The sequence below is a fragment of the Colobus angolensis genome, unplaced genomic scaffold (assembly GCF_000951035.1).
Source record: "Colobus angolensis palliatus isolate OR3802 unplaced genomic scaffold, Cang.pa_1.0 Scaffold8, whole genome shotgun sequence".
In the NCBI taxonomy this organism is placed as follows: Eukaryota; Metazoa; Chordata; class Mammalia; order Primates; family Cercopithecidae; genus Colobus; species Colobus angolensis.
The window spans coordinates 19,065,710-19,082,102 of NW_012121820.1; the positions used below are offsets into that span (position 1 = coordinate 19,065,710).

Genomic DNA, 16,393 nt, shown 5'->3' on the forward strand with positions numbered 1-16,393 from the left:
AAGGGGGTGACTAGCAGCTGACCCTTGACCTTGGCATTGGGGAGATGATGTGGGGACCTTAGTGAGCGAGAATTTCAGTGAGCTTAGCTCCAGCCAGCTGCGTGTGCACAGGAAACTGGGCCCACTGTTGCATAACTTCTGATTTTTTCGGCCAAGGAAAGCCAGAAATTAAGATTTATGTGAAAAGTCCTGATTTTAAATGTTGGTTTAAATGTTTTAAAAACCTTGCGTTTGAGCTAAGAGAACATGCCGGAGACGGCTGTGGCCCCAGGGCACCTCTGTCTTACGCACCCGTTCTCTTCGAGAGATTTTCTGGCTGAAAGCCATAGAAGGGCTCCAGGAAGCATGTTAACCTTCTGAAAAATGGCACCACATATGTTATGGAACTGTGCTGTTTTCCCTGAGGAAGTGAGTCTCTGGCTTTCATCAGACTCTTCAATCTGAGTACTCTGTGGGATATCAGGATGAAATGCAAACAGCCGTGGCCCCTGCTCTCATGAAGGGCAGAGTCTGAAAACAAAGACAGTTGTTCATCCAAGGATTCCACCATTGAGCATTAGTGATGAGTGGAGATGGTATTCAGGAGGAGAGAAACGGGTCTGTGAGAGGACATTTGACAGGGTACAGAACTGGCCAGAGGACGCTCAGGAACTCTCCCTTGCAGAAGTGGCTTGTCAGCCAAGACCTGAAGGGTCGGCTGGTAGTGAACTGAGTGAACAGGCACGTGAGAGGGTGAGTGTTCTGCCAGAAGCCCCTGAACGAGGGAAGACCATTGTGGCCAGCTGATGGGAGTGATGTGGGCTTGGCTCTGGGCTGGCTGCACAGGGCCTTGTGGGTCACAGTCACAGGCCTGGTTTTATATACAGATGGTCCATCACTTAGAATTTTTCAACTGTACAATGGTACAGAAGTCGAATTTTGAATTTTGATCTTTTCCTGCGCTCATGATAAACAGTTCAGTACTCTTGCAATGCTGGGTGCTGAGCTGCAGCTGCAGCTCGAATGTATTTCAAGAAAAATGATGACCAGCTCCACGGTCACCAAGGGAGACAACCAGTACTCTGTGCTGTGCCCACCATGTTGCCAGTGTTTGTGGCCAACTGTAGGCTGAAGTCAGTGTTCTGAGCACATTCCAGGTAGGCTGGGCTGAGCTAGGAGGTTCAGTAGGTTAGATACATTAAATGTGTTTTGTTTTTTTTTCTTTTTTTCAAGATGGAATCTTGCTCTGTTGCCCAGGCTGGAGTTAGTGGCATGGTCTTGGCTCACCGCAACCTCCACCTTCTGGTTTCAAGCGATTCTCCTAGCTCAGCCTCCTGAGTAGCTGGGATTATAGGCGTGTGCCACCACACCCAGCTAATTTTTTGTATTTTTAGTAGAGACAGGGTTTCGCTATGTTGACCAGGCTGGTCTAGAACTCCTGACCTGGTGATCTGCCCGCCTCGACCTTCCAAAGTGCTGGGATTACAGGCGTGAGCCACCACGTCCAGCCTCAATATGTTTTCAACTTAAACGGTATTTTCAAATACGATGGGTTTATCAGGGCGTAACCGCCTCCTAAGTCAGAAAATGTCTGTTCTAAATGCAGTGGGAGGCTGTGGAAGTGTTTTCACCAGGAGTGACAGGATCAGAGTCCTGATTCTGAAGATCACTTTTGGTGCTGTGTGATGACTCAGTTCCTGTGGGATGCCTTTTAGGGAGCTGGTGTCCTGGGAGCGCAGGGAGCAGTGACAGGCCTGGATGGCAAGCGGGGGGAAGTGTCACAGTTGACCAGGCCTCTGTGATGTCTGACTGTGGTGGTTGGTGGGACTGCTGCAGCAGGGCCAGGCTTGAGTGTGATTGGACATGTTGAGGTGCTGGTGCCTTTGAGGAAACAAGTAAAAATGTAGGCAAAGAGAAAGGCCCGGAGCTGCTGAGGGAAGGGGCCTTGTCAGTGAATGTGGCAAGCAGGGGTTGGGGGTTGGGGGTGGGGCCAGGGAAAGATTCCACTGCCTGAGAGCCCAGAGTTCCCTCCTGCGAGTGCTGGCTGGAGTGAGAGGTGCTGGAGGAAAGTGCCTGGTGGCTTCTCAGATTCTCTCTGCAGGAAGTGAGCAGGAGACTCCCTGCACTAGCCTGGTGCGGACCCAGCAGCCCCAGTTCCTGTCCTTTACCTCCTCCAACCCATTTTGTTTCAGGAACAAGTACCTGTTACTCAACAACCAGGAGCTGAATGAACTCAGTGCCATCTCTCTCAAGGCCAACATCCCTGAGGTGGAAGCTGTCCTCAACACCGACAGGTGAGTGCAGGGGTGCAGCTTTTCCCTCAGCCCATCCCGGCTGCTCGCGTTCCCTGGGGGCTCACTGCTGAGCACATCCAGGTATGCATGCGTGTCCTCTCTTAAATATAGCTACAGTGTCCTGAGGGCTCCTCTGTGCCAGGCACTGTATTCATGTCACCTGCATTTTCTCATCGGAGCCTCACAGCAGCCCCAGGAAGGAAGCCCCATCCATACCTGCACTTTACAGATGAGGGAGCAGAGCCTCAGAGAGGTCACCTGCCAAAAGTCTTGTGTTTTCCGCGCCGCCCCCCTTATCTCGTGCGTTCAGCCCCTTTGCTTACGTGCTCCTTTCTTGCCTGTTGGCATCTGCAGCCAAGCAGGACAGACAGAAGCCTCTTACCTGCTGCCACATGTTAAGCTGCATTACCTGGGTTAGGTTTGCCTCACCTGGAGCCAGGCGATGGGGGGCTAGTCTCATAGGCGTCAGAATACAGTGGACTTTATCCAGCAAGAACCATAATTTCCCAACCTTTTTTGTTGGTTTTTTTTGTTATTGTTGTTTTTTAGACACAGGGTCTTGTTCTTTCCCTCAGGCTGCAGAGCAGTGGTGTGATCATAGCTCACTGCAGCCCCAAACTTCTGGGCTCAAGTGATTCTCCTGCCTCAGCCTCCCAAGTAGCTGGGACTACAGGTGTGTGCCACCATGCCCAGCTAGTGTTTGTACTTTTTTTGGTAGAGATGGGATCTCACTATGTTGCCCGGGCTGGCCTCGAACTTCTGGCCTCAAGTGAGCCTCCCTAAGTCCTGGAATTACAGGTGTGAGCCACCATTCCTGGCCTCCCAACCTTTTTTTCCTAAGGCAGCAACCAGAACTCTCCATTCAAATAAAATTGTACCCAGTCCTGCCCTGATGTGTGTAGTGGATCACAGTAGAGCTGCTCTGTTTGAAGGGCCCAGACGCCTGCATGCTTGGCCATCTTCCTTCCCCCATGATGGGGCCTGAGTCCTTTCCTCATCTCCTGCCTTTGCTTCATAGACTGGGAAGCTGAGGCTTGGGGTTGTGGGTACTTGCCCAAGGCCAGCTGGAAGTGAACCTCAGGCCAGGAGTACGCTGGGCCCCGCCTTGTTCGCACGGTCTTTCCGCATCTGGCAGACTGGCGTGCCTGTTTCAATACGCTTTTGGTATAAACAGCTCTTCTCTGGCAGTTCTAAGTCATGTCTGATTCTGAATGTTTCTGGCCTGGGAAGGTAAGCTGGCCTGAGATGTGGCGGGAATGCGCTTGGCGGCTGAATTCTGTGACTGCTGGGCCTCCGGGGCTGTGGACCCAGTGGAGCAGGAAGGCATCCTGCAGACTTGGAAATGTCCCCATGGATTCCACCCCTAAACCAGCAGAGCGACCCATCCCCGGGGCCCCGTCAGTCTCAGATCTGTCACCAGTGTCTCTTCTATTTCAGGAGTTTGGTGTGTGATGGAAAGAGGGGCTTGTTAACTCGTCTGCTGCAGGTCATGAAGAAGGAGCCAGCAGAGTCATCTTTCAGGTGGGTCTGGGGACAAGTACCTGCCAATTCTGTGGGGCTGCAGAGCCAGGTGTTTCGCAGGAGGTTAGAAATACCTCCTTTAGTCACCAGCATCCATGCCTGAAGCACAGTTACTGGTGGGGAGAGGTGGTTTGACTGCCATCTTGCCTAGTGTTGACTTGGCAGGTATGTGGGACCTTCTTCTGCAACCCACAGTGACCGAGCATTCACCAAGCACCTGCTTTGGGCTGGTGCCGCATGGGTGGGGGAGAACTAGGATACGGGCCCTGCCATGAATTCCCTAGAGCTGTGCTGTTTCAGTGCAGCATGGAAAGGAATGGAGCCAGTTGCCCGGCAGCTGTAGGAGCAAAGGAGAGCCTCTTCTACTGCTAGGGCTGGGGGCTGGGTGAGTAGAGGAGGACCTTCTCTGAGGTGCTTAGACACATCTCAGATGAGTCTTGAAGTCAGTGGACAGGTAGAGGTTCCGTCAGGGCCAGGCATGAGCTGTCAGGAGGCTTCATGCCCACATGGGCCTTTGTCGCTTCAGTGCCTTGTCCAGACTCCCTGTCATGGATCCCCGCTGTGCCTCTGGGTCCCTCAGTCAGCATAAGCCACTACTTCCCTAGGCCAGCCCGTCGTCTGTGGGCCCAGCGGCCTGTCTGCTCGTGTTCATCAGCTTCCCACACACATTCCTGGCCCCTCAATTGCATGTCCGCCCATTCTTGTGAAAGGGCAAAGCCTAGAGTATGTTTCACGGGGGACTCACAGGAGCCAGCCCTTCGATCCCAGATGTCACCTTCTTTGTGAAACAACCCCTTCCAGACAGACCCAGATAGAAGAGGTCTGCACTGAGCTGGCTCTCTGTGAGGATGGGGGCGCTGCTGTGTCCCCAGGCCCAGGATGAAGCCTGATGCTTGGTAGATGTTCAGTAAATGCTGAGTACATGAAAAGGGAACAAACATCTCCCAACCCCTTGGAGAATTGAACATGGGCCAGAAGAGGGCAGCCTTAGCCACCTGAGCCAATATTTGGGTCGCAGGTTTTGGCAAGCTCGGGCTGTGGAGAGTTTCCTCCGAGGGACCACCTCCTATGCAGACCAGATGTTCCTGCTGAAGCGAGGCCTCCTGGAGGTATGGTCTGGAGCAGCCACTGTCTTGGGTTCCATCCCCCCCAGCCCACGCATTGTGTCCTGTACTGAGCCCCAAACAGTTCATCAGGAGCCGAGCAGAGATCACCACTTCTGAAGGCCAGTGCGGATTGCCCTAGCTTTTGCCCTGGGTTTCCAACTGTGGGTTCCCCATGGGTGCTTAAGGGGTGACAGATTTAGGGGGTGGCCAGGCCATGCAAGAGGGTGAGAGTTTAGTTAGCAAGGCATTTTGACCCTGAAGATATTTTGATACTAAAAGTTAATTTTCCTTTGTTGAATAGTGGTCTTCAGAAAAAGTAAAACAGAGCAGAATGGCCAAAGTTATAATTGGTCTTTCAGATTTTTTGATATGGACAAGAAACTGACCCCTGAATTATAAAATCCATGTGGAAAAGAACTGACCAAATCAATGTAACTCCAAGAAAATGTAGAAAACTTTCTAAAGGAGTAAATTGGCTTTATTCTCTTGATGAAAACTCAATATTTTGGTGTAAACTTTAAACAATTTTGCTCATAAACACAAAGACGAGCCATGGGGTCAAAGTATGTCCTTCGCTTTTCAATTCTGTCCTTCATGTACTTGAATGACCTCAGTGCTTAGGCAGTGGCCATGTTTTAGACCTGGTGATGACAGCTCCCCTCACCTAGGAGCTGAGCACCCCGGCCATCTTGGTGACCACAGTGCAGGTCACAGGCTTCAGCTGTATGCCCTGGGCAGGGGAGAGATTGTGCTACATTCCCAGTCTGTTCTGCCCCCTGGTGAGGTCTGTCAGGCCTGGTCCTGTCCTTGGAGCCACCAGCATTCTCAGACAAGAATCTAGACAGGATGCAGGTTCCATCCCCAGGATGCTTGCTCGGAGCCAGTGCATGGTCTGAGCTCCATTCCAGGCCTTGGTCGGGGTAGCCATGTTCACACCTTCACCCTGTCCCTCCTCACCCAGCACATCCTTTACTGCATTGTGGACAGCGAGTGCAAGTCAAGGGATGTGCTCCAGAGTTACTTTGACCTCCTGGGGGAGCTGATGAAGTTCAACGTTGATGCATTCAAGAGATTCAATAAATACATCAACACCGATGCAAAGGTAAAGTTCACCTCGGGCTCTGCAGAGCGTGTTAGGTTGTCCAGAAGTTCCCTTGTAGTCCTGCTCTGCCAGTCTTTAGGCACAGGTTTTAAATGAGAGATGACAGGAGAGTCCGGGCAGTCTTTGGCAAACATTCATCGGAACCTGCTCTGCCTGGCTCTGTGCTAGCCCCCGGGAATGCAGGGATGAAAACCGGGGCTGCTGGTGGGTAGGGAGTGAGGATGGGAATGGACGGCTTGTGCACTTGCCGTGACGCAGCATGGTGGGTGCCACGGTGGGAGCTGCTGTAGGGAGAGACTGGGCCTGGTGTGTTAGGCTCACCGGGTGTGTGTGACAGAGACCCAGCCGAGGCTAGCTGAAGTAAAATTAGAAGTGAAAATTAGAGGAATCCAGCACCCTTGAGTGTCAAACCGCTGGACAGAGTGTCGGATCTGTGCTGAACTCCAGGGGGTGCCTCTTAGTACCTGTGTCGTGAGGGGAGGTCCCTCAGCTTGTCTGAGCCTCTGTCTTCCTCTCTGAAGCAGTGGGGCTGGTGGAGGTCGCTGATGCCCCTTGTAGTGACTGTCCCCCCGGGCCATGGCCATCCCTGGCCAGCAGCCCCCTGCCTGCTGTGAGCGTCGTTTCTATACAGTTCCAGGTGTTCCTGAAGCAGATCAACAGCTCCCTGGTGGATTCCAACATGCTGGTGCGCTGCGTCACTCTGTCCCTGGACCGGTTTGAGAACCAGGTGGATGTGAAAGGTACGTGAGAGGCAGGCGGTAAAGGCGAGTCATGCAGGGTGAGAACGCTGGCATCGGACACCCTGTCTCCAGCAGGGAGACAAGAATGGCTGAGGGAGCTGCACCAAGACGCCCATGTGGCCGGCTTCGAGGTGGCGGCTCCCAGGGCAATTCACTTTGCTGCCTTGTTTAACACTTTAACAAGGTGAAAATCCATTGTTGTTAGCAAGATGCGAAAAACAGAAAAAGACCTTTTGGACTGGCATTACCTGGCACGATGAGTTGGCCCCCTTGTCCTCAGTGTGCTGTGTGTGGAATTACAGGTGCCCTGTGGTGCAGCAGGCATCTGAACCCTCCTGGACTTGCTAATGCACTTCCATGTGTATGTGCACGCATTTCCTTTTTTTCCTAGGAGAGGGTCTGTGGCATCCAGCAGATTCTCTTGACGGTTTGTGACCCCCCCACCCCCCAAAAAGTCAGGCACTTGTTCTTTGTCTAGGTCACTGTCATTGATAGCAAGAAGTATCCTGGTAGTTGGTAATTTAGCCGTTTGCCTCCTTTTTCTGCCCCAGAGGGTCTGTTTCAGGGGAATAGCCACACAGATTTTGGTACCTTCAGCTATTGCCCTGCCTCCCAGTTGTGCGGGAAGCAGTTGCTCCGACACTAGTGGACGGAGCAGAACCTGTGCCTTGTGGTCTCAGTCCTGGGCCAGACTCACCTGAGAGCTGGTGTGGAAAACCGGTTGCGCTAGGAGCTCTGCAGGAGGATTTGAACTTTCGCATTGTTTTTCTTAATGCAGCATGATGGATCCATCTTCCTGTGGTGGAAACTCTCCTGTGTGTGATATGGAGGGCAGGGGTCTGGAGCCAGGCTAAGGAGGGCTGAGGGAGAGCTGCCCTGAGCTTGGTTCTGGAGGATGAGGTGGGGTGCTCCTGGGCGCTCTGAGAACACGGCTTTGCCTGGTAGCAGGACAGCTGAAGGTTCCTCTTCTTGCCGCAGTCAGCTTTCGTTGAAGCTGTTTTGATGATGAGCCCCCAGCTTCAGAGTCAGGACCCAAACGGGGCTCCACTAGAAGCCTGGGCGACCAAGCCACTGGGCCTAAGCCTGACCTGCTGCACCCCCGCCTCCCTCCGCAGTTGCCGAGGTCCTGTCCGAGTGCCGCCTGCTTGCCTACATATCCCAGGTACCCACACAGATGTCCTTCCTCTTCCGACTCATCAACATCATCCACGTGCAGACGCTGACCCAGGTGAGAGGCCCCGGCAAACACACAGCAGGGAAGGTCGATTGGAAATCAGTTCCTTTGTCCTGGAGCCCAGATTTCTGTCCCCTACTCCAGAAGTGCGTCTCTGGAGACCCAGCTCTTCTGAGGACTGTGCTCAGGAGGAATCAGTGCCCCATTGTACGGACAGGGCCTAAGGAGGGTTCGCAAGTCCCCTCAGGTCACAGGCTGACTCGAAGGCCAGCGCTCTCCCTGCCTCCCCCATGTCCACGTCGCTCACACCTTCTGTCCTGCTGGGCTTCGGAATCGGACCTGAGGCTGCCCAGCTCCCTCACTGAAGTCGTGCAGCCTTCCCTTCTCTGAGCCTCATGCACCTCTTTTCTAAAGTGGGGGTGATCTTAGCACCTCTCAAAGGTGGTCTTTGGTTCTGTTCTGAGGTGAGGCGCCAGGTGGGAGTGCATGGTGAGTGGGGCAGAACTCTTGCCCCTCCGAGGTGCACAGGCTAGTGCTGACAGGCACTTCTGAAGTGGGATAGCCGCCCCAGCACACACACCCAGCCCTGCCTGGGATGGACCTTCCGGAAGGAGTGATGCTTGAGCCAAGGTCTGGACAGGGACAGATGATGTTGCCCTCAGGTGGGGTGGGAGGTGGGTGTGGGGAGCAGGAAGGTGCTCAGACAGGAGACTGGGGCTGCTGGGGGCCCCCTTCCCCCAGTCCTATCTCACGTCTGCGCAGGGAGAGCTCCATGGGTGGCCCGAGGCCTGGGGCCACTCTCCTCCCTGCCTGATGGTTGCCCAGGTTCACCAGGGGCCACTGGGGCTCCCACCAGCCCCTGACCCGGTGGGCCTGTGGCCTTGCAGGAGAATGTCAGCTGCCTCAACACCAGCCTGGTGATCCTGATGCTGGCCCGACGGAAAGAGCGGCTGCCCCTGTACCTGCGGCTGCTGCAGCGGATGGAGCACAGCAAGAAGTACCCCGGCTTCCTGCTCAACAACTTCCACAGCCTGCTGCGCTTCTGGCAGCAGCACTACCTGCACAAGGACAAGGACAGCACCTGCCTAGAGAACGTGAGTGCCCCACCCCTCAAGGGGGTGATGGGTGGGCAGCGGACCCAGGGCCTCTCAGAGGGGTATCCTGGTGCTGGGCTTGACCTGGGTCCTCCAGGCGCCCCCCCAGCCCCTCCCTCTTTGCCCAGAGCTCCTGCATCAGCTTCTCATACTGGAAGGAGACAGTGTCCATCCTGTTGAACCCGGACCGGCAGTCACCCTCTGCCCTCGTTAGCTACATTGAGGAGCCCTACATGGACATAGACAGGGACTTCACTGAGGAGTGACCTTGGGCCAGGCCTCGGGAGGCTGCTGGGCCAGTGTGGGTGAGCGTGGGTATGATGCCACACGCCCTGCCCTGTTCCCGTTTCTCCCTGCTGCTCTCTGCCTGCCCCAGGTCTTTGGATACAGGCTTGGTGGGAGAGAAGTCCTAAAAGCCCTTGGTCCCCCTGGGTCTGAGGGCCCTAGGTCATTGGAGAGCCTCAGTCCCCATAATGAGGACGGGGTACCATGCCCACCTTTCCTTCAGAACCCTGGGGCCCAGGCCCACCCAGAAGTAAGAGGACTTTTAGCATTAGCTCTGTGTGAGCTCCTGCCGGCTTCTTGGCCGTCAGTCCCGGGGTGGGGAGGAAGATATGGGTGACCCCCCCCCCCCATCTGTGAGCGAAGCCTCCCCTGTCCCTGGCCTTTGGACCCAGGCAAAGGCTTCTGAGCCCTGGGCAGGGGTGGTGGGTACCAGAGAATGCTGCCTTCCCCCAAGCCTGCCCCTCTGCCTCATTTTCCTTTAGCTCCTCTGGTTCTGTTTGCTCATTGGCCGCTGTGTTCATCCCAGGGGGTTCTCCCAGAAGTCGGGGGGAGCCTTTCCCTCCATCCCTTCGGGCACGGGGCAGCCGCTCCTGCCTGAGCCTGGACACGGGGCCCTTCCTTGTGTTGCCAATTTATTAACAGCAAATAAACCAATTAAATGGAGACTATTAAATAACTTTATTTTAAATGATTGCTGTGGACCTGGTTTTTGTCCCTAGGGCTGTGTTTTTCCTTCCTGAACCCCAAAGAATGAGAAGGAAACTGGCTGTGGTGTTTATTCAGGGCCCGGGGAAGGCTGAAGGCAGCATGGGGGAATGCAGAGATGGCAGGATTGGGACAGGTGGTCTCAGCCAGAGGCACAACAGCAGACATTCCTCTTCAGAGCCCAGGGGCTCGGGCCTTCACTCCTTGTGCTGAGGAGAAAGGGATAGCCGAGTGAGCGGTACTACCTGTCATCCTCCACACTCCCCCTGCACAGAGAGCAATGCCCCCACCACTCCTCACCTTGGGACCCAGGGCATCCCGGGTCCGCGCTCGCAGCTTGTTGGCCTGGGTTTCCGCCATGTCTGCCCGCTCCTCCGCGTCATCCAGCTCGTGCTGGGCCTTGCGATACTTGGCCAGGTTGGTGTTGGCCTGCTGCTCCTGGGGGCACACACACGGCCTTGGCTCCTCTTCGGTGACTGAGATGCTGCTTCTGGTCCCAGTCCCTGCCCCATCCCCAGTAAGGGAGCCGGCTCCTCAACTTTGTTCCTACTGCCATTGTCCATCCTCACTAATACCACAGTGGGAATAAGGAAGTTGGGACGCACCAACTTCATGATGTGCCTCTGTGCCTGCCCCGCCCCTCAGAGGCAACCCCAGCCTTGGCCAGGGGAAAGCACGTGTGGGGTCTGTTCTGTGAGACGGAGCTCGGTGTATCTCCCCAGAGATGTTAGGAGCCTCTCTCTTCCTTCTGGGTCACTGAGCCGGGAGGGTGGAGCTACTGCGGATGCCTCACCTGGCCACAGACCCTGGGGCAGAGCTGGGGTGCCGGGTCCAGGTGTCCAGGCCCCAGCACACTCACCGCCTCCTCAAACTGGCGCTTGTAGCTCTTGACCTTGCTCTGCAGCTTGTCCACCAGGTCCTGCATGCGAGCCAGGTTCTTCCTGTCCTCCTCGGCCTGGGCAGGCAAGGGGGACTCAGGGCTTGCTTGGGCTGGGCCAGCTCCAGGGCCACTCCCCGGGGAGACCGTGTCACCCACCTGGTATGCGAGCTCCTTGACGCGGCGCTCATGCTTGCGCACGCCCTTAAGGGCCTCGGCGTGCTTCTTCTGCTCTGCGTCGAGCTCGGCCTCCAGCTCCCGTACCTGCAGGCAGGGGTACCGCCTGCTGCCCAGCCCGCCCCTGGGTCACCCACCCTGCCTGGGCCAAGGACTAGAGGGCCACACACACCTTGGCCTCCAGCTTCTGCACCTGCTTCTTCCCGCCACGGAGGGCGGCCTGTTCCGCCTCCTCAAGGCGGGCCTGGAGCTCGCGCACCGTCTGCTCCAGTGTCTTCTTCATACGCTCCAGGTGTGCGCTTGTGTCCTGCTCCTTCTTCAGCTCCTCGGCCATCATGGCCGCCTTTGGGGAGGAAGGGGCTGGTCAGGTGCCCAGCCTCAGGGAAGTCCCTCTGCATTGTCCCAGGCTTCCCACAGCCCTTGCCCAGCCTCACATCAGTGATGGCCTTTTTGGCCTTCTCCTCGGCCTCCCGCCTCTCCTGTGCAGCCTCCTCCACCTCCCCGCTCAGCTGGGCCAAGTCTGCCTCCAGCTTCTTCTTTTGGTTCAGGAGGCCTGTGTTCTGAGGGGAAGCAGAGTCTCAGAGCCAGCCAGCAGGCCTGCACCTGCTCTGTCCCCAGGGACTCTTGTCCCCACCTGCGAATGCAGGAGGTTGAGGCGCTCGGTGGCCTCCAACAGCTCCTGCTCTGCCAGCCGCCGGCTGCGCTCGCCCTGCTCCAGGGCAGCCCGCAGCTCCTCCAGTTCCGCGGCCAGCAGTGCAGCCCGGCGCTCCAGAGCCTGTGCTTGCTCGCGGAGCTCAGCTGCCAGCCGCTGCTCCTCGTCCCGCCCTGCCTGCTCCTCCTTGAGCTGTGCCTGCATCAGCCGTGTGGCAGCCTGGGCCTCCGTGGCCTGGCGGGTGGCATGGCCCAGCTGCAGCTCCAGGTCATTGAGGTCACCCTCCATCTTCTTCTTGAGCCGCAGCGCCTCATTGCGGGCCCGTGTCTCTGCATCCAGGGAGGCCTGCAGGGACTCCACAGCTCGCTGGTGGTTGCGCCTATGGGAGGAGGGTGGCATGAAAGGGGGTCCCGTAAGGGCATGTCTGCCCTTACAAATGCCCAAGGACCGTTGGAGACAAGAACCCATTTTGAGAACAAGTGAGTCACCCCTCCCCAGTTTAAAGTCTCTTGTGACTGCCTGTGGCCTATCAAGTAAGTTCATGGAGAAGAGTGAGGCCCAGGCGGACAGGTGGACTGACTTGGGCTCCACCGCCACTGTGTGACCTTGGGCAAGTCCTTCAGCATCTCCAAGGTTCACCTCTAGAATGGAGACAGCAACCCAGACCTCAGAAAGTCCCATGGGAAGGACAGACTAGAGAGAGCAGAGTACACACTACTTCCCTTCCCTTCTGTTCTCGGGAGGTGGGAGCGGGAGGAGGATGGACACACCTCAGGTTAGCGCACTCCTCGTCTTTCTCTGCCAGCTTCCGGTCCACTTCTGCTTTGACCTGGGAGAGCTCCAGCTGGATCCGCAGCGTCTTGGTCTCCTCCAGCTCCAGGGCCCCCTGCGGATACAGAGCAGGCATGGTGGGGTGGGAAGCGGGGACAGCCAGCAGAGCAGCACGACAGTGTCCACCCACCCCTGCGGCCGGCCCCTGACCTCTGCCTCCTCCAGTGCAGCCTGGATCTCACTCTTGTCGCCTTCCAGCGCCTTCTTGGCTTTCTCCAGTTCCTGGATGCTCTTCCCACTGAGACTCACCTGGTCCGTGAGGTCGCTGATCTCCTCTGCAGTGGACAGGGTGCTGAGGGGCCACCCCCATGGCTTGTACTCCCACCCAAGTCACTCCACTCGCCCCTGATTCCAGGGTGGCCCCACCAGGGCACCCCTGTGACTCCAAGGTGCTCCGACCCCAGGGCAGCGCCCTGGCCCCAGTGTGTGGCAGGTCCTACCCTGCAGGTTCTTGTTCTCCCGCTTGAGTGTCTCCAGAGCCTCAAGTGCCTCCTCGTGGCTGTGCTGCAGCCGGAAGAGCTCAGTGCCCAGGCCACGGGCCTCCCTCTGCGCCGCCTCCAGCTCCCGCTGCATCTCCTCCTCCTGCCGCCGCCGTTCCTCCAGTGCCCGTTCCAAGTGCCGCTGCTTCTTGTCCAGCGCAGCAGCTGCTGAGGTCGCCCGCTCCAGCTCCAGGGTTACATCCTCTGACTCGGTCTGCAGCCGTAGCTTGGCCTTCTCCAACGACGAGCACTTGGCGTTGGCAGCCTCCACACCCTCCTCTGCCTCCTGCAGCCGCAGTGCCAGCTTTTTTCTAGGCCATGGGGCCAGACAAGTTGTGGACCATGGAGGCAGGGAGGCCAGCCCCAGCAGCTCCCTTCGCCCACCCTCAGTGGGGCTCAGAGGCACAGGCATAAAGCTCTGCATGGCAGGGGCCTGGCCAGCGAAGCACTCACTTGGCCTCCTCCAGCTCCTCGGTCCTCTGGATGGCATCTGCTTCATACTTGCTCCTCCACTGGGCCACCTCGGCATTGGCCTTGGACAACAGCCGCTGCAGCTCAGCCTGGGCCTCAGCCTCCTCCTCGTGCTGCTCCCGCAGGAGGTCACAGTCATGCCGCAGAGCCTGCACGGCGTGGGCCAGGGCGCTCTTGGCCTGCAGGGACACCAGTGACCTCAGCGTTGGTGCAGCCCACTGGCTCTGGCACCCACCTGCCCACTCCATGGTCACCGGTGCCAGCCCACCTTGCTTTCCTCCTCTAGCTGGCGCCGCAACTCTTCCAGACTTTGGGCGGCCAAGGCCTTCCCACGGCTCAGCTGACTGATCAGACACTCCTTCTCCTCCAGCAGGCGACTCAGCTCCCCTGCAGGCGAAGAGGCGAGCCGGCAGGTCAGGCTGGCGAGGGCTGCACCAAAGCCCTGCCTGGTGTGGCCAGCTGAGCCCCAGCCTCACCGCTTTCCGTCTGTAGTCGCCCACGCTGCGTGCTTGCGTCCCCCAGCTGCCGCTGCAGCTCCTCCACCTTGGTCTTGGCCTCACTTAGCTGATCCTCATAGGTGCGGCACAGCTTCTCTGCACTGGCCTGGGATCCCAGGTTGGGGGCAGGGGTTAGATGTCAGAACAAGTTTGTACATCAGAGGGCAGGATCTGGGTCTGCCAGTCAGAGACCGGGATCTGGGATCGGAAACTGGTAAGCTAGATGTGGGCCCAGGAATCAAAGGGAGAGCAGAGCCCCAAGTTCAAAGTCAGAAAGAGATTCTACTGCTGCGCTTAACGGACACGTGTCAGAACGGACAGGGCTGGGCCAGTCCCAGGGCCGGTGGGTCAGGGCGAGAGTTGGGATGGTAGCTGTGGAGTCAGCTGGTGACAGTGGTCAGAGGTCAGCTGTCAGGATTATGTGGCAGAAAGGTCAAGGCTAGGGTGCTGGGGTTCAGAACAGGAAGTCAGGACAGGTATTAAGTCAGAGTTCAGGAGTCAAGGGCTGGGATCACAACTACTGCTGGTTCAAGGGTCCAAGGCTGGAAGTAGATGCTGGGTCAAAAATGACCTGGAGTCAGGGAACAGGGCTTGGGAGTCATGGCTTAAGGTCAGGACTGGCAGGAGGCTGAGAAAAGGGGGTTGGGTGCCAGGTGAATGGGTCGGGGCTCAGGACCAGGTACCGGGTGGAGGGGGTATGGGGACAGTATTGGCTGCTAGGGTTGGGATTGGTTTCAAGTCAGGGTGGGTATGGGGTGAGGAAGGCGTGTACACCTTGGCGCGGGTCAGAGTCTCCACGTTGGCAGCCAGGTCGTCCACCTCCATGCGCAGCTCGCTCTTCTCCTTCTCCAGCTTCTGCCGTACCCTCTGCAGGCTGTCCACCTGCTCCCCCAGCTCCGCCGCGCCCTCCGCCTGCTTGCGCCGCAGCGCAGCCACCGTGGCCTCGTGTCGCAGCGCCGCCTCCTCCAGCTCCCGCCGCAGCCGCCCCAGCTCCGCCTCGCGCTTACGGCAGCCCTCCCGCTGCCCCGCGGACGCACCGCCTGCCTCCTCCAGCCGCTCACTCAGCTCCTCCAGCTCCCGCGCCGCCTCCGCGCGCTGCTTCTCCACGCGGGCCCGGGCTGCCCGCTCTGCCTCCAGCTCCTCTTCCAGCTCCTCCGCCCGAGCCTGGGGTGGGCACGCGGGGCAGCTGTCACTTCTGTGGGCCTCTGACCCCGGGCCTCACCCACCCGACCCCCACGTACCTGCAGCTCCTTGATCTTCTTCTGCAGCTGGGCTCCCAGGAGCTGCTCGTCTTCCACCCGCAGGCTCAGCTGGCTCAGCTCGGAGTCCTTCCTAGGAGCCGCAGGGTGGGTGAGCCAGTGCAGGCCTTAACTCCCACCCACCTGCCTGGGACCCCTGTAACGCCCCCTAGTCCCCTTCAGGCCCTGAGGGACCTCACCCCCATGTACCTGCTGCACTGGGCCCTGAGGCCTCAGCCCTGGTCCCTGGCTGGGCCCTCAGTCCAGGGAGGGCAGGACGCTACCCCTGCGCCCCAGTGCCCCATCTTTCGACCCCCACCCCAACCTCTGCAATGCTGCAGGACCCACAAGAATTCAGAAGGGAACAAGGGCCGAGTGCAGGCTCAGAAGGCCACTCTGGCGGGGCCGGGAGGGCCCCCCCACCGCCCCACCGCCCCAACGCCCCGCCTACTTCTTGAGCTTCTCCTCCAGCTGCTGCTTGTCTTGGGTGGCATCAGCCACCGACTCCTGCGTCAGCTTCAGGTCACCCTCCAGCTTGCGCTTGGCCCGCTCTGTGTCCATGCGCAGCTTCTTCTCCTGCTCCAGGGAGCATTCCAGCTGCGGAGCAGGCAGAGCAGGGGTCCGCCATGGCCCAGGCCAGCCAGCACCCTGGCCCCACCACCCAGTCTCAGGGTGACCCTGACTCACGTCCTCCACCTGCTGCTCCAGCCGGAGCTTGGCCTTGGTCAGAGCGCTCACGCGGTCCTCCTCGGCCTGCAGGTCACCCAGGGCCTGCTGGTGGGCCTCCTGTAATGCCTTCTTCTCCTTGGTCAGCCGGGCCACGGACTCGTCCAGCGCAGCCATCTCTTCCGTCAGGTTCTTCACCTGTGCCAGGGCCAGCGTCACCATGAGGACGACCTTCCCTGCACTCTGAGCGGCCACCACACTAGGTCAGAGCAAGTGCCCCTTCCAGCTATGGGACTCAGGCAAGTCACTTGACTCCGAGCCTCCACAGCTTCTGCCTAAGGGAAGGACCCTCCTCATGGGGCTGTACTGAGGATTCACAAGTGGTTGCACCCACAGCGCCCAGCACCACACCTGGCCCGGCGAGAGAGCCACAGATGCCAGAGCCATGTGCAGTATTAGCGGGTGCCCAGGGCAGCTGCCTCCTAGTCCTGGCCTCCTTGGTGAG

General features: G+C 58.1%; 2 protein-coding genes across 2 annotated transcripts in view; one reads left to right on the plus strand and one right to left on the minus strand.

Annotated features, from left to right (window-relative positions):
- Positions 1–9,983, plus strand: part of TRPC4AP (transient receptor potential cation channel, subfamily C, member 4 associated protein) — a 95,301-nt gene extending 85,318 nt beyond the window's left edge. Inside the window, exons 12-19 of the mRNA XM_011929174.1 lie at positions 2,172–2,273; positions 3,711–3,794; positions 4,813–4,903; positions 5,862–6,002; positions 6,634–6,742; positions 7,858–7,970; positions 8,804–9,010; positions 9,139–9,983. Of these exons, the coding sequence (XP_011784564.1) occupies positions 2,172–2,273; positions 3,711–3,794; positions 4,813–4,903; positions 5,862–6,002; positions 6,634–6,742; positions 7,858–7,970; positions 8,804–9,010; positions 9,139–9,276 (985 nt within the window). The 3' untranslated portion in view covers positions 9,277–9,983. The remainder of the gene's footprint in view (positions 1–2,171; positions 2,274–3,710; positions 3,795–4,812; positions 4,904–5,861; positions 6,003–6,633; positions 6,743–7,857; positions 7,971–8,803; positions 9,011–9,138) is intronic.
- MYH7B (myosin, heavy chain 7B, cardiac muscle, beta) overlaps positions 9,955–16,393 on the minus strand; it is a 47,181-nt gene continuing 40,742 nt past the window's right edge. The window contains exons 29-45 of the mRNA XM_011929173.1: positions 15,910–16,086; positions 15,674–15,819; positions 15,226–15,316; positions 14,759–15,148; positions 13,964–14,090; positions 13,756–13,874; positions 13,470–13,666; positions 12,978–13,327; positions 12,688–12,812; positions 12,477–12,592; positions 11,689–12,085; positions 11,489–11,614; positions 11,227–11,397; positions 11,037–11,141; positions 10,860–10,955; positions 10,301–10,438; positions 9,955–10,209 (exon numbers count right to left, since the gene is read on the minus strand). Of these exons, the coding sequence (XP_011784563.1) occupies positions 10,198–10,209; positions 10,301–10,438; positions 10,860–10,955; positions 11,037–11,141; positions 11,227–11,397; positions 11,489–11,614; positions 11,689–12,085; positions 12,477–12,592; positions 12,688–12,812; positions 12,978–13,327; positions 13,470–13,666; positions 13,756–13,874; positions 13,964–14,090; positions 14,759–15,148; positions 15,226–15,316; positions 15,674–15,819; positions 15,910–16,086 (2,883 nt within the window). The 3' untranslated portion in view covers positions 9,955–10,197. The remainder of the gene's footprint in view (positions 10,210–10,300; positions 10,439–10,859; positions 10,956–11,036; positions 11,142–11,226; positions 11,398–11,488; positions 11,615–11,688; positions 12,086–12,476; positions 12,593–12,687; positions 12,813–12,977; positions 13,328–13,469; positions 13,667–13,755; positions 13,875–13,963; positions 14,091–14,758; positions 15,149–15,225; positions 15,317–15,673; positions 15,820–15,909; positions 16,087–16,393) is intronic.